A 25,434-nucleotide genomic window follows, 5' to 3' on the forward strand; every position below is an offset into this window, starting at 1 on the left:
AGGATATAAATAAGATATATGTAATATAGTACGTAATAGGTACTTTGTGGATTGCGGTCCCTATCTTTGTTATATAATACTAACGCTACTCGAGCGTAGAAGATTTCTTGCAGAACCCACACTCTCGTGAACCAGGGTAGCTGTAGAATATACTGCAACGCTCTTTAGTAGGGCTCACTTCGAGGGGTTTTATACCTTTGCTGAAGGCACTTGTACCAATTTCTTGCCCACTTAATGTTATGACGATGATCCTGGTGTGCTGATTCCTGATGGAGTGCTTGTAAATCTTCTATCAAAAGTCTCGTTTCGTACGTTGCAGGCCCCAGCCAGACAAGGACTCGCTCTGCTTGTTTGTATATGCCAGTCATCTGCCCGACCTGATGACCTCGCTCAGCAAGGTTCTTCTGGTCTATGCATATTGCATCAACCCAAAGGATTCTATTCCGGCGGGTACGAAGATGAAGCAGTGCTGAGAAAAGTCTCTCGGTGATACGCAGGCTCTTGCCATTGACAGAAATCGACTCAGTCTGATCAACACCACCCCATGCGTAAGATAGAGCTTCATAGGGGACCAAATCGTCAGGCTCGAGGGTTGCTTGGAAGATGTCGCATCGTATGTTCAAACCCGGGATGAAGGATCAGAAGTCGAAATGACCTTGCCCCAAGATCTAGGGGTTCATACTGGAAAGACCCCATAGAGTGGCCAACGAGCTATTCTGTCGGATTCGGATGCCAAAAATTGGTTTGTAACATCGAGCCGAGTGACCAGAGCAGCTTGGAGGGTGTTGAGGTGGGCCGTTCTTTGAGATTTCCCGTCCCAACACGAGCAAGATCCGGAGAGGGGCTTCGCGGCTCGCCTGACAGGTGTTACATTATCACATACTACCTTACGTGTTGTCTTGGTAGTTTTTCGAAGTGGTTCGCCAGCAAAGTCGCTCTTTGGGATCGCGCGCAATGTGACTATGCTTCATGCAGGTATAGCTCACCAATTCCACCATCGGTTTTGTACAGTGGAACCTGCTTTCAGTCGTGATTCGCGAACAGCCGATGCAATAAGATGGGAATCGGGCAAGTGTATAAACATCATATCATGGAACGTTGCCACGGAAGATCAGCGGCAGTCGAGGCTTGTTCGCAGAACTTGTCACGTTCAGCACCCATTCTAGATGATAATTTCCAGCGCTTTCTTGGCATTTGATCTCCCTTGTATGACTTTCAGTTGGAGAAATGCTAAACCTGAAATTCAACTCAAGAACAGCGTCACAGCCGGCAAAGTTGGTTGTTATGAGTAATGTCAAGAAGGGCAATAGTTTTGGATCAGGTGGTCCTCATTTCGGTTACCGGCGCGACATGCGCCGTGGCCCGAGAATATCCTTCCATTATAGATCTCAATTTTCGGATCAACTGCCGGTGGTTTTGAAACGAGTTTCTAGATCATTTGCTTTTCGACGATGACTTATATTTAGATATTTCACTTGAATTTGGTGACATTTGTACTTTCCTTTCTTGATAACAGTCGTCATTTGATGGTTTATCGAGCTCTTAAACGTTTCGGCTTATCTGGGTGCAAACTGTTCCAGATAAGGGTTGCACTTACATCCAACCCGCTGTTGAGTGTCGCCTCCACCTCGATCGCCGCAGTATTCAAGCGCAGACCATCAGCTGTGATTCTTCTTATGCGTTCGATCTCTTTATAGATGTCGCGTGGGCTCCAGTGGCATAAAAAGACCGCGGACCAGCGGACATGCGCATCAGGGGGGGGCCCCAAAGCAACAACGCTGACTCTTTGGAATCCTGACTTGAGCAGCGGCAGTAATTCATTTATGTCCAAGAATCGCAGCAACCATAGCAACCCACTCATTTCAAATTCCATGCGATCGCCGACCAAATTAAGGAGTATCGGGATGATCGTACCCCTTTTCCGATTGCGGGCAGCTGATCTCAGAAGTTCGTGAGTTAGTTGATATACTTGGGGCTGGTAAGTATGGAGAAGCTGTTCCAACAAGGGCGGATCAAGCGCCGCTACCAACATGGATAACCCTTCTTGAGTTAATGGAATAGGAGGATTGTCCCATTTCATCAGCATCATGAGGATTTGATTCCTGCCGTCTCTTCGGTGTACCAAGGCTTCGGCAAGATGATGATTGATCTGTACGCCTATTCCAAATTGGTGCAAAAGACCTTGCGCTGTTGCAATGTCGCAAAACCGAAACGCCGACTCTACGCCTTCTAAGACGAATTGAAGGTTTTGGTGCTCAAGTTGAGCTAGATCGCAGAGGAACTTTGTAGTTCCCGATTTTTCTTGAGTCCGTATTTCACTAACCACGGCCTTATTGACAGTGAACCTTTGGCCCCTCTCAAGAAGCGTGCGAATGTGGCTTGTGACCCCTGCCACCACAACGTTCTGGAGGATCGCCTCTGTTCGTTGAGGCAGCACTTCGAGAAACAATACCATGGTTCGCTCGGGAATATCTCTGCAATATCGCAAATCGAGAAACAGGTATGTCTTGAGGTCCTGCACCAGCTGCTCTTCAGTTTTGAAGTAGTCCGGCGATAGCAGTGATCCCAAGTCGCTTTGCGATACGTCGGAGGCTATTGCGAGTAGGGCGTATACCATATCCCGAGGGTCGCTCGCCTTGCTGTTTTGAAACTTTTGTAATAAGGCCAGTAGAACATTCTTCCTTGGGGACCTCTGAGTGAATGAATCCGGAAGCAAGTCCAGAACAGCTTGGCAGCCGACATCCGGGACGACGCCGACGAGCTTGGCGGCGATGTTGAGCATGTAGGCCTGAACGGACCGTCTTCCACACAATATCGAAGCTGCCCGTGCGTGTGATACTTCCTGCAGAACCCATATCCTCGTGAACCAGGCCTCCCCGAGGAGGGAAACAAGTCCCTTCCGTTGCAGATCCAAGAGAACAGCCTGGTCAAGTTCCGAGTTCTGTCGCATCTTCGACCATTGCTCTTGTGCCTGGACAAGGTCGTCTCGGCTTTTCTGACGGGTCCAGCCTTTCTGTAGTTCTTTGAGGCATCCGAGCAAGAGGTTCGTCTCATGTGTGGGGGGGCCAAGCCAAATGATGACCTGTTCAGCGCCTCGGTAGATGCCTGCCATCTGTTCGACTTGGTGACCTCGCTCAGCGACGTTGCTTTGATCGATGCAGACAGCGTCGATCCACATGACTTTGCTTACATGTTCGTCTCGGAGATAAGTCAAAGCAGTAAATAAGTTATACGTGATACAGAGGGTCTTGCCGTTGGTGATGATGGAGGCCGAGAGATCAATGCTGCCCCAGGCATATGATAAGGCCTCGTAGGGGACAATGCTGTCAGAGTCCAGGCTTGCTTCAAAGATATCGCAGGATACCTCGCTGGTGGATCCAGGATGAAGCATGAGTAGCCGGAAGGATTTCCCCGTAAGGTCTAGGGGTTCGTACTGGAAGGGTTCGTACTGGAACAGGTCCATGATGTATCGAGATATTGATGTTTGCGTATTTTTATCGATCTCTGATGGCGGAGCTAGAAAGCTCAACTAAGTCGTAAGCCGTCTGTTTGACTAGAAATGACGCCTCTTCACGCAGCGTGAAAGCATCGAGGCGACATCTTGACGAAGGTGCTACCGCACATTCGTAGGTAGGATATTGGACTGAACGCCTCGGGTCATTGCCATAATCCTGCAAGAAGCAAATGCTAGTCGTCCTCTCGGGTCGCAGTGTTGTCTTAGTACGAAGAATCCGAAAATCGAAGTTCCATTGATGTTGACATGTCGGGTGCCGGCGTTATCCATAATGCCGGATTGCGTCGGGATTCCGGGTGCTCGTGACTCGTCATGTGGACGTCGAATGCGTTCCTGAAGAAACTCTCCCGAATCCGGAGATAGGCGGGTCAGGCGAGTTGGTGCTTAGGTAACCCTCTGGTTTACTGAACACCACGGCCTGGTTGAGGGCCCTGCAGGCCAGCAATCTTCAGTGGAGTTGGACAGCGGTTCAGCATCTGCCAGCAGTGAAACTAGCAAGGGAACAGCGCTAGAAGAGCCAACCGGCGTTGCGTGATTGGACATCCTCGGTGTCGGATCCGGGGTGGATCTCGAAGGGGACTAGCGGCGGACGCCGCAGTTGCCCGCGTGCCCTCCCAGGTTCTCCGTACTTGCTGCGTACAGGCTACAGCTCTGGGTATCCTTACCCCGTGCGGGTTGACTCGAGCACCCACGCCAAACCCACACTGCAGGTGGGTTTGGGCCTCTTCACATGTCAGCTGCCCTTCCCCCCCAAACCCAAACAAACGTCACCATCTCACCTCAGAAGCCAGCAATTGAACCGAGCCCACGCGGAGAGACACACACAGAGTACTGCGTACACTCACTCGACCGCTTTCACATTGAAACATGTGCCGCCGGTACCCTGGTCAAGGACCCTCTTTCACGAGCAACGTCGGCCGTTGTTGTCGCTGCTGCTGCTGCTGCTGCCGCTACCGCTCCTCTTCCCATCGTAGGTAGTCTTCTTTGACAGCTCTCGCTCGACTCTCAACTACTCCTCTCCGCCATATCCGTCGCGAAACATATCGTCATTCATTCCAAGCACTCGGCTGCCACCACGTACAACTATTCCCCCAACGTGTACGATCCAAAACAACCGGAACCTCTCCGGCCTTCTATTTCGAACCAAGTCCAGCTTCGGGTGGCGGTCCGTGGTGTCGAGCCGTCCGTCGCTGCACCTTTTCGTCCGCCGTGCTCGCCAAGCGCTTCTCCGAGCTTGCCTGGGACGCATTGCCATGGCCTTTTAGCCCTGGAGCCATCGCATTACTCGCGCTGCGCCGTCCCGTCGACGACTTCAACGCCATCCATTGTACACCCGAGCCACAACCTCGTGGTCTTGCACTGCTCGCTTGGTCAGCCGCGCCTCCGGCTGTCCTCGGTGCTTAGATTTTCATGACTTTGAGACGGCATCTGCAAACACCTACTGCTTCTTCCTTTACACCTTGTCCATTGCTCTGGTGTTCATCGTAGCATACACCAGTCGCCATGATAGACCACGTCCTGGGACGGCCGTCGGTCAAGTCGCGCCGCCTTCAGGTCCTGGCGGTGCTGGCTTTCTGGTCGGCATACATCTTTAGGTAACACACTACGTCTTGAATCTCGTGCAACGCTGTCGTGATAGGAGCTGATGAGATCTCTTGCAGAGGACACCCCCACGGCCCCCCCGTCATCCGCTTCTTCTCCAAGCTCACGACGAAGCGCCTCACGACATGGCAGACCGTCGTGGTCACCATGATCTACCTCTACGCTGCCCGACACTTTAGCACTTTGGTCGGCCTCGCGAGCCCCGAACCCATGTCCAACATGTACGACGCCACCTACTTCCGCGCAACATGGATCTTGACTGCTCTGGATGCCGGCTTTTGGACCGCCATGAAGATCCGCGCAAAGTGGCTTCGCGACCTGGCCAGCATCGTCTTCTCCGTATTCTACATGTTTGCCGCCGAGAAGGCCGATGAAAAGGTCCGCAAGGTGCGCGGCATGTTGACTGTCGAGCATCTACGCGTGTCTTGGGACAAAGGCACGACGCCGTACCTGAAATTCTTCCAGGGCCTCATGCGGCCTCGCTTCTCCCGCTGGCCGCCGCGCGCAATCCGCATTCCGCGACCTAGTGGCAGCGATTATAAAGAGCCGGTGTCGGCTTGGCTCTACTTCGATGGCCCATTGACGGATCTCGTGCGACACAGCAGAATCATTCTGGATATCCCTGGTGGTGGATTCGTCGCTATGGACCCTCGGTGCAACGATGATAAGCTGTTCGCATGGGCGTCCAAGACTGGTATGCCAGTTCTTAGCCTGGATTACAAGAAGGCCCCCGAGTTCCCGTACCCGTTCGCCCTGAACGAGTGCTTCGACGTCTACACGACACTCATTCGAAGCAAGGGAAGATGCATCGGCATGTCTGGAAGAGAGACACCCCGAATCGTGCTCACAGGTGACAGCGCCGGTGGTAACTTGGCTACGGCAACAACTCTAATGATTGTGGAGAGAACATCGGTGCCGATGCGTCGCTACTCGAGTACCGGAGATCTGCCATTGCCTGACGGATTAGTCTTGTTCTACCCAGCACTCGATATGAACATTGGCAACTGGATGTCAGACGAGCAGATGTCGCTGATGAAGGATAGGAGGCTGAGAAGCACGAATCAATCGATCATCAGGCGGAAGAGCATGCAGTACAACGACCTCGTCGGCACACCTCATCACAGCGATGACGAGGAGGACTCCAACAAGCAGTCGACCGAGCTGACGGCCAAGGAAGCCCAGATCGCCTCGCAACAGGCGCTCGCTAGCCCTCATCCCGAGTTTTCGCATGGCGGTCCACAGAGTATGTCCAACGCAGAATCTTCGGCTCCGGATATCAAGCGCCAGCAGAGCGCATCCCATCACTCCGAGCCTCTTCGAACCCGCCTCGCCATGTCGTCTATGATTTCCTACTTCAACGATCGCGTGCTCACCCCTGAGATGATGCGCGCCATGATCATTCTCTACATCGGCCCTCACAACCGACCCGACTTCAGCAAGGACTACCTCCTTTCTCCCGTCCTCACCCCCGACTCCCTCCTCGCACGCTTCCCGAAGGTCTACTTCTTGACCGGCGAGCGAGATCCTCTGGTCGACGACACCGTCATCTTCTCAGCGCGCCTGCGCAAGGTGAAGGAATCCATGTTCGACCAAGCCCAATCCGAGCGCTCCGATCTTGGCGATGGACTCGAGCCCATCTTCAACCCCAAGGACGTTGCCGAGGTGATGCTGATCCCCGGCATCTCCCATGGTTTCCTGCAGTTCCCCACTGTGTATCCACCAGCATGGAAGCACTTTGAGAGGTCAGCAGAATGGATCACAGAGATCTTTGCCTCAGCCGATGCCGTACGCGAGCGAGAGAGCCGTGGTCGCAGACGCGTCGGCGGCGGACCCATCACAAACGGCAACAGCGAAGGCCGGCACCACAACCGCGTCGAGTCGAGCGGAGACGAGGACAGACCGCTGGAGATTAGCATGACGAGGGCGAACCGCAAGAATACCCTGACCAAGGAGCCGCAGGCCATGGACGAAAGCGAGTCCATTGTACCCGACGCGAGCGGCAAGAAGAAGAATGGCCGCGCGAGGGGCGCGAGTAAGAGTGCGGGCGCGAGCCTTGTGAAGCTGAAGAGTACGGATGACTTGTTGGGAAGGAGAATGCAGGGTCTTGCTGGGGGATTGACTGGCGTTGGGAGGGGACAGGAATGATAGCGGGTCATTTGCCCTGGAAGTACTCTTGTACGATGGAGGCGCACAGTATCTATCACGATTTCGAGTCACGAAAGTAGCCTATTTGGGAATGTGTTCTTTCGCTGGGTGGCTCTAGATGTTTTGTAGATTGGATTGCCAACGAAACTGTATACATATGTCGGGTAGCGCCAAGTTTTATAGACACCAGTTTGATCATGGCCGTGCTTTATCCGGGTCGGTATGTAGTCCCGCCTCCAATAAGGGGTCGATGGTCGTTGGCCTGGGTTGACAGATCTTCTCCTGACAACGATCATGGCAGAGTCTGCGGCTGAAAGAATGATGTAGCCCATGAAAGATCAGGCAGGGCATGACGAGGCAGCCGCCTGTCTCCTCGAGGAAAGCCTGTGATTCATGCTCAGCCTCAGTTCTATGCTCACAACCAACCACGTACCCGGACGGCAGGCAGGCGCCCTAGCTATACCTTTCCGCAGTTCACGGGATACCCCTTTCCGACCACCTGAATAGGTATCTTGGACATCAATACACACGGCAAGAAGCCTATATACCCTCCCCCATCAACCTCAATCCCATTCCCGTCACCGGCACAGCAGGCGCCCTCTAGGTCGGGGGTCAGGTCAAACCTGTGGCGTGGGTGGTGGAGTGGTTAATGGTCGATGATCATTTACGCCAACTAGCCTACTCGACGATAGGCTTAGCTTGTACCCGAGTTTGAATTCCAGCTTGTGCGCCAGAGATGTTGCCCCCTTTCGACACCGGGGAGGGGGGGCTCTTTTGATGTTTTGTTTAATGTTGGTGGTGTCCTTTTTTTATTTTGTGTTTATGCTTCGAGTTGTATTCGTTGCGGCTGCTTCTTCTCCCAGTTCGAAATGGATAAGTCGAGTGAACTACTATCCTACATTTGCACTACAATGTTCATGAAACACTGAGACGGTGCTTTGAGAGGCTTCGGACAACTTACTTAAGACAGATTGGGAAGTCGTGGCGTTGGCTATGTTACTCTGGTTCTCTACGATGTGAAGTTTGGAAATTGGATCTTACTGGCCTATACTGAACCTGAGGATGTCTTTGTTCTGTCAATTCATAGCCGCATCTTCGTCTTGAGATATAAATGAAGGTAACCGACGGTTCCTGGGGTTGTCTGGTATTGTGAGCACTTCAGCTCTCAATCAATAATCATTCCCGTGGGATCTAAGGGGAAGGAAGCAGTTCAAGTCAAATCGTCGAAAGGGCATCTTCCGTGAGATCTGTATTACTCCATGGTTGACAGGTATCTACCTACTGCAGGCTGCAAAGATTACCTGAAGGGGCAAGTCAGGGTAGGGCTGCTGTTGACAATGGGACGCTGTCGACAGTGGGACGCTGAGCCTGCTCCAGGTGAATCACTCACCGGCCTCTTTGCTTGAGAATGATTCATCACCTTTGGATACGTACTCCCATCACCAGACGCACGTGTTGCTGTAACCCATGTAGGCAGGTACGACCGGACCCCTATGATTCATACCTTCCACCTTCCGCCTTCTACCCGAATACACACAGGAAAACCTTTATAGGCCTCGTCAAATCCATTCCCGTCACCAGCCAGCAGGCGCCCCCTTTGAGGGGTCAGGTCAAAACTGGCTGGGTGGTGGAGTGGTTCGAGTCCACAAGCCTACTCGGTGAAGGCTTTGAGAGGTCCCGTGTTCGAGTCCCAGCATGTGCACCCAGAGATGTAGTCCCCATTCGCCACCGGGGGGGTGAACTCTTTTGTCGATTCGGTCTATTTCTGAAGGGGCCTTTTGTATGCTTACCTTGCATGTCTTGTCTGGCTTTTGCGCTGTCCTTGAGGGAGAGTTCATTGTGATTACCTTCTGCAACTACATTACGGACCCAAGAAACTTCAACATAATCACCGAGCGCCTCTGGAAAAAGGCAGGCAGATTGAGGGGTTCCAAGGCCACTTCTTCCGGTCGTTGCTGACGTAGAGTGGGAGTGGGAATTTCCTAGTGTGTACCCAATCAGGAGATGGATGTGTGCTTGGTATGCGTCTCGCGTCTCGAGATTAGATTCATCTGGGCCGGATATGTCGAGGAAGCTAGGTATCTTGAGGCGACTGCCAGAAGATGCTAGAGGAGGACCCAGGCGAGGAGAGATGATTCCGTTGTTCCCCGAGTTCATGGGTACCGCCATGCCAACAAGGAAAGGGGGTTTGTCTATCTTAAAACTTGAGTCGAATACAGCCAACAGTTGTGTCATCTGGTCCACAGATGTAGAGGTCAGCCCTCTCAGTGAGATCGCGGGGACTTATACATGTTCCGTTCCTGTCATGCCAAGATCTGGCCAACTGGATCTCCACCATGCTCAGAGTTGGATGGGATCGTGTCGTCATGAACGACTTGTCCAGTGACAAAGAAGAACTATCTAGAGTGGTAGATGATCACTTTGAATGGATATGCCTCTACGGTCTGATCAAACTCGGATAGAGGCTCGGTGGAGAGGTTTGCATGCACCCCGATCTGATCACCCATTTTGGTCAACCGAAGAATGGAGATAAAGGGACCTACGGCAATCTGAACAGCATTCGCGTCGGGTAGTCTCAGGACTTGTCTTGGTTTACTGATTGTACAGCCCACGAAACTGAAACTATCTCAAATGTTACGCAGACGATTCGCGACTAGCTTTACCTCCATCAAGCCCGGCCGGCTAACCACGGCGAAGACCGCCCCCATGCGTAGCACGACTAGAACCATGTTTGTATTCTAGAGATATCCTACAATTATGAAGCGTCTCAAATCAAACTGTCAAGGCCGTAAGATTATCTCAAGGCCAAGGGGTCTCAGAGGAGCAGGTAGCTCAGATACTGTCGTCAGCGACAGCGGCTTCAACGAGAGAAACCCGGACAGGTTACGAGGAAATATAGAAGAGCGTGCAACTTTTGATAACGTTCATAGATCAATATGAAACAAATGTCAATAATACCGCGACGAGGTATTTCTTGAGGGGTCGTTTGTTGCATCGCCGGCAACGCGCCGCCTTCTCCCCTCGACCGACTCGGGACCACATGACGAGGCCCATGGCACGAGATCAACCAAAAAACGCTCCAAGCTAACTCACAGTATTTCAAGATTTACACACACTCACAGTTCTTGAAGGTGTCAAAGCAAGTACGGCGAGGGTTCTCTGATCGGAATGTCATCGTCACTCGAAGTGGAAAAGGAGGGGATGAGCATCGAATGAAGTAACTCGAAAAATACTTTGCAACATCGTCGAGAACCATCAATCATTCAACCGCTGGGAATGTATAGAGCCGGGTATCCGTAGACGAGCAAAATAGGGTGATGTGCTTACATCGTCGGTGATGGCCGCCCAACATCCCAGCATACCAGCTCGCCTGGATACGTCGCGGGCGTCTGGGCTATGAGGGGTGATTTACCCCCTTTCCGGCACTTCGCGACGTGCAACACCAACGCCAATATCGTCCACGGAATCTCAATGGAATTCACAACGGGCAATATCGAATCTTGAAAGGTGGGTTCTTGTTCCCATTATTCTACTACGTGCACCTCATCGCGAATTACTCTTCAGCGTCATGACATTCTAGTATCTCCTTCTCAAACCCCCTCTTCAAAACCCGATAGTCCCAAGTTGAGAGGGGACCAATGCAACCTCCCTTCGTTGAAATCCTTCCAAGGTAGACAACGACATCACGTCGTGCCTCAAACCCTCATTCAGCCGAAAATCAGACATCCGCCCAAACGCCAATCTCCCAATCTCCCAATCTCCCAATCTCCCAAACACAGAGGACCCTGAGCCCTTTCCTTATGCTTGCGAGCACGCCAACACCTAAGCCTTGCCAGCATACTTGCTCACGACAACCTCAATCTCTCCCTTCAAAACATCCTTCCTCTCCTCAGTGCACCAGCTCCCCTCGACACTGCCCACCGCAATCCCCTTCCACTCCTCGATACTCAATCCAAACGCCTCCTGCACAGCGCAGTAATTCTCCAGAATATACCCCCCAAAGTACGCCGGGTCGTCGCTGTTGATGCTAAACCGCACCCCCTTGTCCAAAAACTCCCGAATCGGCATCTCCTTCATCTCCTTGACACCCCTCAGTACCACATTCGAAATCGGACACAGACTCAACAGCGTCTTATCCCGCGCCAACCGTGCCAACAACTCGGGACTCTCCGCCGACCGCCGCCCGTGATCGATGCGCGTCACGCCGCAGTCGTCCAGCGCCTGCACGACGCACTCGGCAGGCGCCTCTTCGCCCGCGTGCGCCGTAGCCCGTACGCCCGCCGCCCGCACCGCATCATAAATAGACGTCCACATCTTGGGCGGGTACGGCGCCTCGCTGCTTGACATGCCCACGCCCGCAATCGTGCCGTCGGCAAAGTGGCCCGCGTCCCGGGCCTCGACAAACATGCGCAGCCCGTCCTCGACGGTGCAGTGCCGCAGAAAGCAGACGATATATTCAACCGTCAACCCCTCAAAGTCCCGCTGCGCACGCTCCTTGGCACGGCGGAGGCCCTCGATGACGGTCTCGTACGCGACGCCGCGGCACGTGTGCGCCTGCGGGTCGAAAAACACCTCTGCGTGACGCACGTTTTGCGAGTGCGCCTTTTTGAGATAGGCATAGCCCAGTTCCTCGAAATCGGTGACGGTAAGGAGCACGGAGAATCCGATAAAGTAGTAGTGCAAGAAGTCGTCGAGCGAGGAAAAGTTGCGGTACCGCTCGTACAGGGCCTCGACGCTGGCGAAGGCGGGATCCTTGTCGACGGGCAGGGTGATGTTGTTCTGTGCGGCCAGGTGGAACAGCAGCTCGGGCCCCAGGGAGCCCTCGATGTGAATGTGGTGCTCGCACTTTGGGAGATCGACCAGGAAGTCGTGGAGGCCGTCCTTGCACATCGTGGGCGAGATATGTGTGTCGTGAATGTGTGTGTGTGGGGTGTGTTAGTGTGTTGAGTATGATGATGAGGGGTGTCCAGATGTCTGAAGTTGCAGAGCCTGTGTGTCGTTTGGCTGGAGATGCTTGAGATGGAGATAGAGAGAGGTCGTTGTCGGCTCTGGAGATGAAGACGACGAATGATGGGATGAAGTTTGGAGGCGATGCGATGCGCCAGACAGAAGTCGCAAAAAGATGGGAGGTGTATTTTGGTAGAAAGATGTTTCACTTGAAAAAGTTTGCTCAAGAACTCTTCTCGACGGTTTCCGCGTTGCCTTTTGTGTCGTTCACGAACAAAAATAGATTTGTTGGAGAACTTCTAGAAGTCTTGTAGACGAACGCACGGCTTGGTATCTGCCACCAAAAGTTTCTTCTTATCCGTGTTGTGTCATATCATTGGATTTTTTCACCTCCAATTTTTACGTTTTGCCTCTCGTTTTGGTGACAATGACCCGAATTTGTCTCCATATTCGCAGGTTTACGTTATCAGGTTCCCCTCGTTGTCGGCGAGCGCCGTATTTCTTTCTGCAGCGGAAGACGGCGAAGGTTCGGCCCAGTCTTCGTTCGCCGCTTGACTGTGTCCGGCTTCCGACCGAGTATAAGTGGTTCTGGCTAACGCTGTTAGCTTCGGGATATCCATACAAGATGACAAAGGGATTTTAGACACAATGGAGTGATGGCTGATAATGTCCAAGAAACTGAAAGAGAGCAGCAATGAGCCTCCACGGCTCTCGGAGAAACAAAGACTCCAAAACGGCCAGCATTGACCACGAGGCAAGAGATCGCGAGAACGAAGGCCTGTGAAAAGGGTTTCCCCTGATCAAGAAACTTCCCGTGCTACGGATTCGGAGGCGAGTCTTCGCCAGGATCCTCTCCTCCCACTCCCACTCCCACTCCCACCCTCTCTCCAACCTGGTGGTCAAAAAAAAGTCTCCAGCAGCTTAACCGCTTCTCCCTCTCAAGGCTCTCTGTCGTCAGTGAGTGGCCCAACTTTCCGGGCCCGCGACGCACCCTGCGGCATTAAACGCACGACCAGCGAAGCCGTCGAACGACAAGATGGTTTGAAATATCCATGTTTGAAGCGGGCTAAGAGTAGGAGCATCGGGGACATGGGGAGGAAGACATTGGACGAAATATGACCATCGACGAAACAAGCTCCCTCCCGTTCAGCCTGTCACGACGATGATGTCGCAGTGAATCGGGAATTGGGCTAGCAGCACTTTTGTTGGTGACAAGCGCAATCACAGATCATACCCTTCCTTTTCCCAGCTTTGACGTCGGAAAGAGGCGACCCGGCGCACCTCACTGTTGCAAGAAAGCAGGATTGAAGTCGGAGGGTGCGGTCGCAGTCGCAGTCGCAGTCGCAGTGGCAATGAGACGTGCAGCCTCAACTGACTGACATGAGCAAGTTGCTCGCGAATGGAATGCTTTCCATTTGAACAGTCTGGGAGGACGGCCTTCGCGAGGGGACAGCCAGCTTCCCCATCACCCAGTGTCATGTCACCATGGCCATATGTACGTTCAGACCTCATCAACGGCAGCCTCACAGACTCTTAGAGATTGACAGGTCCAGGCGGCCGCCACATACGACATTGGCAGACTGCATTCCGTACCATCCTTTGGTTTGGCTGTTTCTTCTTCAGCGGTCCGCCAACGGCCAGCAGTGTGCGGGCTGACGCGCTCCTCGAACTCGTCTAGATGGTCTCGAAACCCAATCTGGGTTGCACTCGCCTACCTTCATTGGCTCCAGCGAGACCCCTCTCTGTCTGTCTGGTCTTTGAGCTTTGAGGGATGCTCTCCCCCGTTGCGGCGGAAAGGGCCTGCCGCCTGCCGCTGAACCGCTTCCAAAGTCTAGACCTCTGGCATTGCTTTTTCTTGTCGCAGAGCGCAGAGACATCCAGAAACCTGCCGATTCCCCGGTTATTCTCACATTGGGGGGCTGAAAGGCTGGCAAGTGGTGGCGCCGCACGCCGCTCCCAGGATTTCTTGGTAGGGATCATCCCGGAGCTGAAAGTTCAACGTCAACTGGACATTTTTCGACGGCCGATCAGAGGAGAGATCCATCCCAGTGTTTGACGGCCGGGGGGGGGGGGGGCGACAGGCGGTGCGGTGCGCCCATGGAAGGAAGAACAAGAAAAAAAACCGCAGAAAACGACCGGGATTCGGAGGTCAGATCCGTCTTGTGGCCACCGATGAACCGGGCGAGGCAGCAGCCGACGGGATGGCTGACTACGAAGGGATATCCATACCAGGTGAACATTAGTGTTACTTCGCATCACTGGTACCTGAGAGAGTTGAATGATACCACTCCCAGACTTTCCCAGGGCTATACGTACGCCGCCACAGTGTATGTACGTACGGATATCCATCAAGGAGCTGAGATGTTGGACGACGGCCGAACACGCCCCCGCAGGCTGTTGCTCCGAACTGTCAAGCCAAGGAATGTTCCTGGTCTCAGCCCGTGAGGCCCCTCCCTCCAGAAAAGGTCTTTTGGCCCTTGATATGCTTGATCATCAGCCCCAGTTATGCTGGCACGGGCTGTCCCATGGCATCTGTGACGTGAGTCGTCGCAACCACCGATCTCCCAAGCGAGAAGCAAAGCCTCCGCCCGTCGTGCGCAAAAGCTTATCGACAGGAATAGCTCCAACGTCTAGGTGAGATGATGGAATGGCGGTTGGAATGGCGTCCCGTTGACCTCCGTCCCTTCATCTGTTGTGTCTTTTTAAGCTTGTCATGGCCGTTTCCGCGCGCCCGCGCCCGATGCGTGTGCGCGCGACCAGTCACCACTCGTCCCGTTGCATCTTTATGCCCGCTGCCCGCTCTCTCTGTTCTAATTCTGTCCGTTTGAAGAACGCAACCACCTTTTAAGTCAGAGTTTCCATCTTCCTACCTTATCCAAAGACTTGGGATGCGCCCGTGAACCTTTTTATTCCGAGATCAACAGCCTTGGGCCACGAGGGACACAAGCTTCTTGTTGACGCGCCCGAGCGTGCGAGAAGCAATCCCGTTGTGCTGCTTTTACGCCGTGCCTGTATCTGACCTGCGGGTGAAGATGATGCTCCGGTTTGTCGAGCTGTCTGCTAAGTGCTACCCATGTAGCCGTAGGTGTTCCCCCTCTCCCGCTGGCAGGAATGTGGGATCCGCCAAACCCAGCCAGACCCAATTTCATGCAGGCTAGCAAGGGCTTCTTTGACAGTGCTGTTTCATTCGGCTTGTTGACCGCCTGTTGCCAATGACTGCCGCCGCAGACCCAATCCTCTCCGCACCTTTTGCCGGACCCAGTTGTTTAGAGGCACGCCGCATCGTTGCTCGAAAGCGTGGGTACGGATAAAGACTCAAGACAAACACACGAGTGGCTGTCGACCGTTTCCAAACGTTGTATTGCTTCGGGAAAAGAGTGCGAGGTAATACAGATAGCATGCCAATCTGCCTGGCCAGCGGAAGCTAATCGGTGGATGGTAACATGCATGCGTGTCTTGGGCCCGGACATTGACAGCTAGTCTTACTGATACCGTAGCAAGCCGCGGCTGACGGTACAGTCATTACGAGTAAGAAGATGCGTCTATGGTCGTTGCCGCCATCGTCACACTGCTTCTTAGTCTCTGTCGGTGAGCTTGCCCGAGTTTAAGCTACGCGATGCGATATTGCCAGCACCCCTTCCTTGAGTTATCGGTGGTTACATTTGTGTGACATGGCATGCCGACTCCGAATGTATTCTCGTCCGGTCTCCTCCACTACGTTAGGTATGGCCCGTAGAACACTCTCTTCAGACAACAACCAAGGCCAGGTGACGATGGTCGGATTGGTGGATAACTTTGCTGAAAAGACAGAAGTCCCACGATTATAACTGGGCAGAGGACTTGCCAGCTTGCCAGCCGAAACGACAAGATAACTTTGCTCTTTGCGGGGTTGCACACCATTCTGCTTGCCACTTGGTGCCCATCACGCTCCCCAGGAGCTGTTCCCTCCCGGCGGAGATACCGAATGGCACCTCAAATCCAGAGGGCGGCTGATGGCGTCTCCTGAGCATCGTGATTGACCGAGTCTACTGTCTGTGCTTGTCTGCAACTCGGGTTGCTGCAACGATGCTTGTAGTGTAACCTGCGCTGCACATGGTCCGTTTCGGTGCCCCTCAAGAGGGTGTAGACTGTAGATGGAGGTGAGGAAGTGGTGAGGAGGGCTCGGAGAAGGTGCTACTTTCGACAGAGCTCCGTTGAGGTCATGCTGGCGTGCTAGTGTACGCAGTATCCGTAGTAGACTTCTCGGCTATCACCCAGTGGTATTCAGATAAACTGCACTTTAGATTCGCTTCGCGGATGGAACCTGGCAAGTTACCACTCTGGGCTGTCATGTTTCATATGGGCCGACAAGCCTTGGGAGCTCGAGCCAGCTTGCCAGGTACGCCAATCGCGCCGGCGACATTCAGTCTGCGGTCCGTTGTGGATAATTCTTGACAACTCTCCCGAGAGGAGACACGGTCTCCCTGGGCTTGTACAGAACTCTGATATAGCTGATTTATGTAGCAAGTCGGTTCAACATATACACCAGAGTTGTGTTTACTGGTGGTTGACTCGAGGGCGGAAACCCGTCACAGACCAAACTCCAAAGCTTGGCTATTAATATTCGTGCAAAAAAAAAAAGTGCGGAGCCGATCTCACCTATCTGCAGATTCGGCATTCGGGTGTGATCAGATGCGTCGGCTCCACGGCTCCTTTAGGATAAAAGTCCTGGTTATAGCTTATGCTCTTAATCCGCGGCACGAAAGCCAATGTCAACCAAGGGGCTGACAAGGGATGGCGTGGTCGAGGAGGGTACTATCGTGACCATACTGCGCACTCCGTACTCCGTACCGAGTCAAAATGATAACTGTCGGTCGCGTGCACAAACGCGGACGTGTGGCAGACGTCGGCGACTCCATCTTCGTCCCCATTCCCCCCGTGGAAGAGTTTTAGCCTTGAAGCGATTGACACGATATTGTAACCTTGCTGACATGGGCCTGTCCTTTGACCCCCTGCCTGCTCTCAGTACCTATGGCCCCGGTCAGGTAAATCCTCTTGTCTGCGATTGACACGGAATCAATGGCGGCGATCTGTTGAAGAGGTGCTGTACGACTCGGGGATCGCGTTACATTGCTGCAAACATACCGTCCCGGCCGGAATGCTGCGAGTCGTGAAATGGATCCAATCTGCTTCTGTACAGTACACCCGTACCATGTACGCGACCACCAGTCGTGTTACCATCTGCCACTGATCTGCGCTTTCGTCACGCAGCCCTCTACCGTGGCTCGGGAAAGCTAGCCAAGTTGCAAACCTCCGAGGTAGAGGCCGTGAATGAGAATGGCCGAACCACCAGCCTAAGAAGCGGCGACTTCTCCGGGACTTGCGCCAATCGTCATTCTCAACTGTTGGACCCTTGGTAACGATTCGGTGGCACGGCGACCTACGGCAGAGGAAATACGTATGTGGTGCTAACAAGGATGACTAGAACGCCCTATCTCCCAAGTGAATCTGGAGAGCGAAGCGTTGACTTTTGTATCCGAGCGATATCCCTAGTTTCTGCTCCTGTCCTAAGAGAAACTCGGGCCTGGACATGAGCTTCGGCCCGTTGGATGGTTGAGAAGGGATTCGTTGAAAGTGAATAAGAGGGATATCGATATTTGTGAGAACAACCTTCGAGATGCAATTGTTGATGCGGACCTGTGGGGTAGTAACCGGGTCCGACCACGCCAATGTGGTATTCGTACCAAGTACCCGCAACATGCGGAAGACGTCCCAACCACATGGTGAACAAGCCCTGTCGAGACTTTCGGGGGTCGAATGGGGAGGAATGGCCAGTTCTACCTGACATGGGAGTCACTTGTGCTTGGGTTTTCCATCACACCGTCGGCCGATGCTGGCCGTCGCGAGGCACAGTAATACCAGAAAATCATTGCGTGTCCCATCGTCTTTGTGTGCGGTCGTCTGCGCCACACGGCCACAGTATACGGCCAAGCAAGCCAAGGGGTCGGAAACCTCATTTGCTTCTTGTGTTTGCTTGTTGTGGATGTGATGAGCGTGTGGTTGGCCGTTGTGTGCCGTGGTACACAACAGAAACGTACACGCAACCTGACCGGGCGCATGGGCTTCGGGAAGTGGGATGCGGCGTGCTAATGGATGCATCCCCGGCCCACGCGAGTGGTGGCCCTCTCAAGAAGGCCATCAGGAGGGGGAGTGATCGTCTCTTGCGGCACGACTTTTCCCAGGAGAGGCTAGGGACGCACTCACTCACATACTGCAGGCTAAGGTAGTCTCCTTCCTCTCCCTCCTAGCTCATCTAGCTCATAAGCCTGTGCAATAGCGCACTGCGTGCTGCAGGAGCATATTTTGACAAGGACAGGGCCTCGTCGGGCCCGGGGCAATTGACCAGTTCTCGACATATGATGGCTGATGCGGAGCGTTCCAGGGCGGGAAGACGCGGTTGGCGAGATCAAATCTTGCGCAACGACGATGACATCGCCTACTACCCGGGGGCTTGGGGCCATACCATTGGCCGCGTCGGCTTGCTCGCCCTCGGCTGACTGACCGAGCAGAGTGCCCATGTGTCACGATGCATTGAGACATGCGCCGTTGGGATATCTGTAGGTATATATCTAGATGTCCGAGGCGGCCAATAAAGCAGACGGCAACTAAGGGCAACCAGCCCAGCCGCAGTCTACTGTGCATTGTGTATTCCGTGCCCGTATGGAGTCTGTGACATGATGGTTGCGAGGCTACTCTGCCGTGACGGAGCCCAATGCTACGTCAGAAGCGTGGCAGTCTGGCAGAAAGTCGGAAAAGAAACAAGGGACGTGGGAGTCCTGGCGAGCATGTCGGAGGAAATTTCGGGCCATCGGCAGCGATTTCGATGTTTTCTGCTGGGGCGGCCTGCTAGAGCCATGCAAAGACCAGCCGCTCTCGGGGCTCAAGCCGAACGAATGCTGTTGGACAGTTGAGCAGGCCACTCGCTGAAATGCCCTTCCAACGGCGGACAGTGGACACTAGGCCGTAACCTTAGCACGTATCCGTAGCGCCAGCTTAATTTGACAATGGCATGTTGGAGAAGCCGAGCCTGGTTAGTTTCCAGTATCCACGGTCTCCAAGCGGGAACTTGGCCGTCGCAGATATAACCCCGGCCATCTGGCCGAACTCGAAGGGCTTCACATCGGAGTTGTGAGCAGCGAAATCTTCATGTACAAGACCCGCGGGCCATGCCAAGCCGCAAGATGACATTGGGACGTTGCCTGTTCGTGGATTCGCTGTCAACAGTTCGAGGCCAGGCCTGGCCACCCTGTGGCCCTGTCACCCAGGGCACTAGCGTTGTCGACCCCCCAGCGATGTTTCCCCTGGCGAGCGACATCCGTGCGTGTTCTCCGTCAGGACCGGAGCTTGTGGGACATGATTCGGGGAAATTGGGTGGTCGTGACATTGCGAGAGCATGATTCTCGATGGAGCCACTTTATGGTCTTTGGGAACATCCGGATGCTGCCGACTGATCAAGAGGTATCCGTACGGGGACGATATCCCTCGAGTCAAGTGGACTGTGGACATGAGCTTGTCAATCTGCGGGCTCGGTAGCACTGCCACTAGCCCAGGAGGCGGTCGTCATCAAAATCCCCGGGTGGCGGAACCCCCTTCGCTGAATCTTGCCTGGCATGCCCAGTTTCCAAAGGATCCATCTGAGGTTTCTGGTTGCCAAAACTAGATGAACATGGCGAGCCGGGAGGGATAATATACGTATTGCTCAACCGTAATGTGAGATATGCCAACAATTCCCAGATGATGGCGAGGCAGTCCAGCCATCGCACTTGTGAGTATCGGCACTGATAGATTCTCAAAGACCCCGAGAAGACGGATATCGGGAAACAAGCCATGGCTGGCGGCGTGGGGCCGACGGCTCTTGAATCAGCAGAAGTAGGGCGAGAGTGCAGACACAAGGTGCTGTAGCGTGGCGTGGAACTGTGGGTGTGCGGATACCTTCACTGCGTTGTGTGAGTGTTTTTGAAGGTAGTTGGGCGAGTTGCTCTGTAGTTTATGTCGGACTTAAAGCGGCGTTCGGTGCTAGAGGTGTCCGCTGACGATCTGGAGACATATGCGTGGGTTGCAGCAGTGGCTTTTCAGCCATACCAGTGCAACGTGCCGTGCGAAAGTGATGTGCAGCCGGCACTTCGAATTCCAAAGGCTAAGAGCGGGCGTGCGGGTTGATTACTTCTGCAGGCCAGACGATTGGGAAAAGGCTAATTGTGTTCAGTTGAGGCCGTTGAAATAGTCGGGTGGCTCGCTCGCCCGCTCGCACATCGGCTTGTGTATGAAGGAACAGAGTGCGATGTAGCCGTACTGTATCCGTACTGCCTGAGGGATGCGAACGTTGGTACGCAACGGAGAGGGGTCTATGGGACCAGGCATGATCCATAAGCTTGCTACCGTGGGATCTATTGGTTTGCAACGTATGGGACCTGCCGGCTGTGCTAGATACTTGGTGTACTTCGGAAACCTTGGAACGAGATAGATGCTGCCAGCTGTGGTCAAGGGATTGATGCACGTCTCTGAATCGCCGACGCAGATCCCAAGCCGCAGGTTGAGAGCTTGCAAGGTCCTGGAAAGGAAAACCACAGACATATGGATCGTGTTGCGTATTGAGCAAGTTAGTGTGGGCAGAAAGTGAAGCAGCGGCAGTGGTCAGAGAGACTGGTCCAGGTCTAGGCGGAACATCGAGCCAAGTAGGAGGTCCGGCACGGTGCGGGTTCGAGACTTGTCGGACTCAGAAGCAGCAAGTGCCAAACGGTCCTCGTAGGTTGTAGATAGGTCGCAGATCGACGCCCAACAAGTCAACGGCTCAGAACTCAGGGTTCGGCTGTGCTTCCGGCATATGTGTAGCATGTAAGTTGCTCTGTGGTAGGTAATGTACCTTGAGCCGTAGCTTCCCCCTAATTCTCGAGTTCGAGCAAACATGCTGAGCCGACAACGAACCGTGGCTTGATGTCGAAATGAATGCAAGATGCTACGGATAGGATTGCCGAGTCTGGTTCGTACACTATGTGGGACCCGGAAATGTGACCGGATGTGCAGAGTGCTCGCAAGTGTCCGGAGACTGCGAGCACGTACGGGCGGTTGATAGAATTGGAGAGGACGGAGAAGTGCCCGCATGGGTACCCGTACACGTAGTTGGAAGGATCCGTTAGAGGAGTAAAGAGGTTGAGTTTTGAAGAGGGTCAATGATTGTGCCTCTGAGGGATGTGGGATCTGGCAGAAAGAAAGAATGGAACGAAGCGAGCAGTCGGGATCCAGTCAGCCAGTCCATTTCGAATGTACCTTCATCATCGAGCGTCCAGACTCAAGTTTCGCCGGTTCAAGGTGCATAGGTCCAGCTCTAACTTTTGCTTCCGTCTAGGGTCGGGGTTGGCTTTGTGGATTGATAGTGAGAGGTCGAAGTCATGGATGGAAGTCTGAAGATGTCAAGAAACGAGACCGAGTACGTACTACGTACACAGCACGGAGCTGTGGATTGCGGATTGGGGATGGGTACGGAGGCATATCGGAGGATCTCCCTGTCAGAGGCAGGTGTCTAGTCTGTTTCGGGGTTAGTGGCGTACGTAATCCAGACTCGAGAACTCCAAGGCAAGGTTAGGTACGTAGCTAAGATAGGTTCCTGCTCCATGTCCACTATCAGGGTGAGGGAAGGAATACTCCACCTCAATCAAGTCTCCAAGTCGAGGAAAGAGTGAACTGTTGGAGTCTTTCCATTTTGCAGGATTAGGTACTCTGTACTGCTTGAGATACCTTACCTAAGGTAAGTTCAGGTAAGATGCCGTAAGGTACCTCACTTCCCAAGTGGCTCAGGTCTTCCACTGATTGTGTCAAGATACGTATACCTGAGGTAGGTGGCAGTGACCCTTTGGAGACCTCATCTCGAGCAATTGGATCACACCAGTGCCATGAATCTGGACACTGGAAAGCACCCACAAGTCCACGACACCCTCCCACTTTACCCGGCTGCTTACTAGCCTTGCGCGACTTCGGCACCGGTCACCGGTGTCCTGGCCCCTGGGATCATGGAAAGATGGTCGAAGTTGATCAAGACCCTACAATATGGGTGCGTCTGTCACACATCAGAGGACAATGGCAATGTACCTTGATCCATTGGCGCATAAGGCTCAGGAGATTAAGCAAGTGCCGTCTGCCGAGCTCCATTGGCTCCAGGCGCCGATCTCACAGTCAATCTCATCGGCGGAGGCGGTATTCCGTGCCTGGATACTACGGCTCACACGCATGCAAGGTACATTCCCGTCTCTGCAACCGTACCTCAGGCCATTATTGCAGCGTTGCAACATTGCAATTCATCTTTGTTGCCCACAACGGAATACTAAGGTATAGCCATGGCCTGATGCCTTCCATTGTTGAGTGAAGGAGGAGAAAAGCGCGAAGAGATGCTATCAAAGTGCTTCCTTCAGATTGGAAGTACAGCACGATATAGGTAGGAGGTAGGTCGGGTCTTCCCATCAGGTGCTGGACTCGGAAGTACATCCTCCCGTCCACCCGTCCACCCAAGAATACTCTTCTTCCAGTTCCATACTCCGTACCGGTACGGAGTAGGTATTCCCCTTCAGACTCCAATCCAAGTATCCGTATCGCGGTACGTATCTTTACCCAAGTCCCCCCATCGCGCACTCGCCCCTCTTTTCCATCGTCTTACTTCTTGCCTTAGTCCTAAGGCGTCAATCAGGGACTCAGCTCAGGGCAAGTGCCAGGGGACGGACCTTGGACATTCAGGGTGACAGCGACCCTGAGCCTTGAGAACTACGTACTCCGCAGTCCGTACTCCTCAATCGGGACGCGGAGTGGGGGAAGGAGTGGCAGACAGGAGACGGGCGGGCAATTTCCACTGACAAGCACTCACCACCAACCCACCAACTCAACCACTCCTCACACTTTGGTGCCTTGGGTGCCTCTTCAAGTTCCCAGCGCTCAGTTCTGGCCCATCTCTTCCCATCCGCGAGGCGCCGATCTTGTCCATCTTCATCCCACTTGCAGCAAGCCTCCCTGCTCCTCAATCAACCAAATGCCGACCTGTTTGTGCGAACTGCGGATACTCCATACTGCCAGCCTGCCATACTACCTATGTACCTACGGCCAACGTAGCCGACGCGGCAAATTTGCTCTCCATCCCGGCATCATCCAGCAGCAAGCATCCAGCATCCAGCTTCCAGCCTCGATATTGCGAGTCCCTCCCCTCCTCAACCCTCACGAATACAGAATTATCCTCAAGCAAGCACACCAGAGCTCGAGTCACTCCGGTTCCTTCAGGGAAGTCGAATCATGACAATGGACTGATGGTTCAATGGCCCAAACGGATTCAAGGGGGCAATAAGCCTCGACGCATCGAGACTTGACTTGTTATCCCGTACCTCGCCCGGCACGGAGCATGCCGTGCTATTCCTAGCGCCACCATCTCGTTCCCTCTTCAACCCACCACCATCTTCTTCACCATCGAATACCAGCACCACCACCATCGCTTGGGACCGAGAGGGGGACAAACTCTGCTCGACTAACAAGGATCTACCAGCATGGATGCCACTTGTTTCTTTGCCGCCTTATCCTCAGTGCACGCACAATGGGCACCGATACCGAACAGAAACATGTGGTTAGAAGCTCTGTTCCCAACGACCAAGAGGCAAAAGGAGAGAAGGGGTCCCAGGGGGTGTGTGGAAGAAAACTCTTTCCCCCGCGCCAGCACACCGGATCATCGCAGAGCTTACCGCTATCACTGCACGGCGTCCAAGTTCGAGCTCTCCGCCTCCTCATTAGGCTCACAACCTTTCAAGACACTTTCCTCATCTGTTCCAATGGGGCCATAGTCAATCTGTTCCGTTCTCCCACTCGTCGTCGTCTCTTGCTTGGGAATGGCATGATTTCGTCTGATTAATCAAAACAAGCAATGACCAAACGACTTTTTTGGTTGTTGCTATTCTTGACATACTCTCAAGTCAACCAGCTCAGCCCGGGCACCAAAGGACCTGCGACTGTCAGACGAGCTTGGCTCCCGCTTTACTTTCTCTACACATGCGGGACATTCGGACTGAGACTCTCAACTTTATCCCTCCTCAGATGAACGCTGATGAGCACAACTGCCTCTGTATTGCTGCCTTATCCCGGGCTTTTAACAACTTTGGACTCCAAGCCTGGCAGTCAGCCACAGTAAAGAAGCCTGCCGGAGACGCTCTTGAAACTGCCGTGAATGGACTAACTAGGCTAGGTAGCACAAGACAAGCTCCATGGCGGGACCTTTCACACAAGTTCAGAACTGCCACGGTGCCACCAACTAACCTTACTCTAGAGCGTATGCTCTACATTGACCGTCGACGTCTCTCTCTGTCTCTGTTCCACCGTCAGCCACACAGAATAGAGCTGTCCAATACCTATCTAGCGCCTCTGCAGGGAGAGTGCCGCCCCCTTCCCGCGAGACACAGCGCGCCATCTCCATTGTACACGCGACGACCATACACCAACAGGGACGGTGCCACGGCTCAACACCTTCCCGTGCAACAGCTCGGAACTCGGAGTCGAGGCCTGGTCCTGGCAACCGCTATAACCCCTGATTCTGCTACTGGCGATGCGATGAGTTAGTTGCACATGCCATGGTAGTGGCACTACATACACAGTAGTGTGGTGTCCGCACCAAGTTGTGTACAGAACACAACTGACTTTAGTGCAGACACTCTTTACCCCAGTGCCCGGTGGCTTTGGGGCTCGTCTCTCGCTCGCCTCCCACCCTTGGTGTTTCTCCAATGATATCGGGCTGTCACGTCACCGTGCCCATCACTTTTCGTCAACGACTAAGCACCGTCCATCCGTCGAGCCAACCATAATTCGCACAGCTTCGGCATCAAGGCGATGCCGCTAGGAAAGAAGCTTGAACTCGAACGGTTGATGCCCAAGTCTAGCTTCGGTTACCTCGTCACGACTCACCAGTTTTCTCCAAGCGAGTTTGCGTATCCCGGTCGTTGCCCCACACACTTGTGGGCGGAACTCAACCAGCCCGCTGTGGAGGTCCGTTTGGTCTGCCGCCCTCTCCCCGGCCGACGCCGCCGGTAGAACGGCTGAGTTTCCTCTTCCCGCCTTGGATTGCTGCCGCCCATCCTTTCCATCAGAGATGAAAAATCGAGAATGTCTCACGGCCCGGAACCTACCTGGCACTCTAGAAGCTACCAGGGCTTTAGTTTGAATCACAACCA

At 53.7% G+C, this 25,434-nt stretch overlaps 7 protein-coding genes across 7 annotated transcripts; 3 read left to right on the forward strand and 4 right to left on the reverse strand.

Moving 5' to 3' along the window:
• Positions 1 to 1,264: 1,264 nt before the first annotated feature.
• BDZ83DRAFT_631146 (HET domain-containing protein) lies at positions 1,265 to 3,831 on the reverse strand. Its single transcript, XM_060508888.1, has one exon. It carries the CDS (start codon positions 3,461 to 3,463, stop codon positions 1,532 to 1,534), a length of 1,932 nt encoding a protein of 643 aa, XP_060361736.1. The 5' UTR covers positions 3,464 to 3,831; the 3' UTR covers positions 1,265 to 1,531.
• Positions 3,832 to 5,017: 1,186 nt separating this feature from the next.
• Positions 5,018 to 7,261, forward strand: BDZ83DRAFT_754972 (Alpha/Beta hydrolase protein; the record flags this gene model as incomplete). Its single annotated transcript, XM_060514553.1, has 2 exons — positions 5,018 to 5,109; positions 5,176 to 7,261. The coding sequence occupies 2 exons, from the start codon at positions 5,018 to 5,020 to the stop codon at positions 7,259 to 7,261; spliced, it is 2,178 nt and encodes a 725-aa protein (XP_060361737.1).
• A 590-nt stretch (positions 7,262 to 7,851) lies between these two features.
• Positions 7,852 to 8,654, forward strand: BDZ83DRAFT_631151 (uncharacterized protein). The gene is made up of 2 exons (XM_060508889.1): positions 7,852 to 8,167; positions 8,223 to 8,654. Exons 1-2 carry the CDS (start codon positions 8,039 to 8,041, stop codon positions 8,313 to 8,315), a joined length of 222 nt encoding a protein of 73 aa, XP_060361738.1. The 5' UTR covers positions 7,852 to 8,038; the 3' UTR covers positions 8,316 to 8,654.
• Positions 8,655 to 11,083: 2,429 nt separating this feature from the next.
• Positions 11,084 to 12,151, reverse strand: BDZ83DRAFT_584721 (adenosine deaminase; the record flags this gene model as incomplete). Its single annotated transcript, XM_060505788.1, has 1 exon — positions 11,084 to 12,151. One exon carries the CDS (start codon positions 12,149 to 12,151, stop codon positions 11,084 to 11,086), a length of 1,068 nt encoding a protein of 355 aa, XP_060361739.1.
• A 6,163-nt stretch (positions 12,152 to 18,314) lies between these two features.
• On the reverse strand, positions 18,315 to 19,287 carry BDZ83DRAFT_631159 (uncharacterized protein). Its single transcript, XM_060508890.1, has 2 exons — positions 18,525 to 19,287; positions 18,315 to 18,470 (listed from the first exon to the last, which is right to left on the reverse strand). The coding sequence occupies exons 1-2, from the start codon at positions 18,887 to 18,889 to the stop codon at positions 18,452 to 18,454; spliced, it is 384 nt and encodes a 127-aa protein (XP_060361740.1). The 5' UTR covers positions 18,890 to 19,287; the 3' UTR covers positions 18,315 to 18,451.
• A 2,496-nt stretch (positions 19,288 to 21,783) lies between these two features.
• On the reverse strand, positions 21,784 to 22,393 carry BDZ83DRAFT_654530 (uncharacterized protein; the record flags this gene model as incomplete). The annotated part of the gene is made up of 3 exons (XM_060510725.1): positions 21,784 to 21,987; positions 22,075 to 22,284; positions 22,334 to 22,393. 3 exons carry the CDS (start codon positions 22,391 to 22,393, stop codon positions 21,784 to 21,786), a joined length of 474 nt encoding a protein of 157 aa, XP_060361741.1.
• A 1,767-nt stretch (positions 22,394 to 24,160) lies between these two features.
• BDZ83DRAFT_454966 (uncharacterized protein) lies at positions 24,161 to 25,078 on the forward strand. The gene is made up of 2 exons (XM_060503175.1): positions 24,161 to 24,821; positions 24,915 to 25,078. Exons 1-2 carry the CDS (start codon positions 24,263 to 24,265, stop codon positions 24,989 to 24,991), a joined length of 636 nt encoding a protein of 211 aa, XP_060361742.1. The 5' UTR covers positions 24,161 to 24,262; the 3' UTR covers positions 24,992 to 25,078.
• The last annotated feature ends 356 nt before the right edge of the window (positions 25,079 to 25,434 follow it).

Source organism: Colletotrichum acutatum, assembly GCF_030867785.1.
Source record: "Colletotrichum acutatum strain CBS 112980 chromosome Unknown BDZ83scaffold_91, whole genome shotgun sequence".
Lineage (NCBI taxonomy): Eukaryota > Fungi > Ascomycota > Sordariomycetes > Glomerellales > Glomerellaceae > Colletotrichum > Colletotrichum acutatum.

What these genes read in the sequence shown, in the direction of transcription:
- BDZ83DRAFT_631146 (XM_060508888.1), bottom strand. Translation starts at nt 3,463, where the DNA reads ATGGACCTGTTCCAGTACGAACCCTTCCAGTACGAACCCCTAGACCTT.
- BDZ83DRAFT_631151 (XM_060508889.1), top strand. Translation starts at nt 8,039, where the DNA reads ATGTTTTGTTTAATGTTGGTGGTGTCCTTTTTTTATTTTGTGTTTATG. An exon ending in ACTACTATCCTACATTTGCA is followed by an intron (nt 8,168 to 8,222) that starts CTACAATGTTCA and finishes CGGACAACTTAC; the next exon opens with TTAAGACAGATTGGGAAGTC.
- BDZ83DRAFT_631159 (XM_060508890.1), bottom strand. Translation starts at nt 18,889, where the DNA reads ATGCACAGTAGACTGCGGCTGGGCTGGTTGCCCTTAGTTGCCGTCTGC.
- BDZ83DRAFT_454966 (XM_060503175.1), top strand. Translation starts at nt 24,263, where the DNA reads ATGCGGGACATTCGGACTGAGACTCTCAACTTTATCCCTCCTCAGATG. An exon ending in TGCTACTGGCGATGCGATGA is followed by an intron (nt 24,822 to 24,914) that starts GTTAGTTGCACA and finishes ACTTTAGTGCAG; the next exon opens with ACACTCTTTACCCCAGTGCC.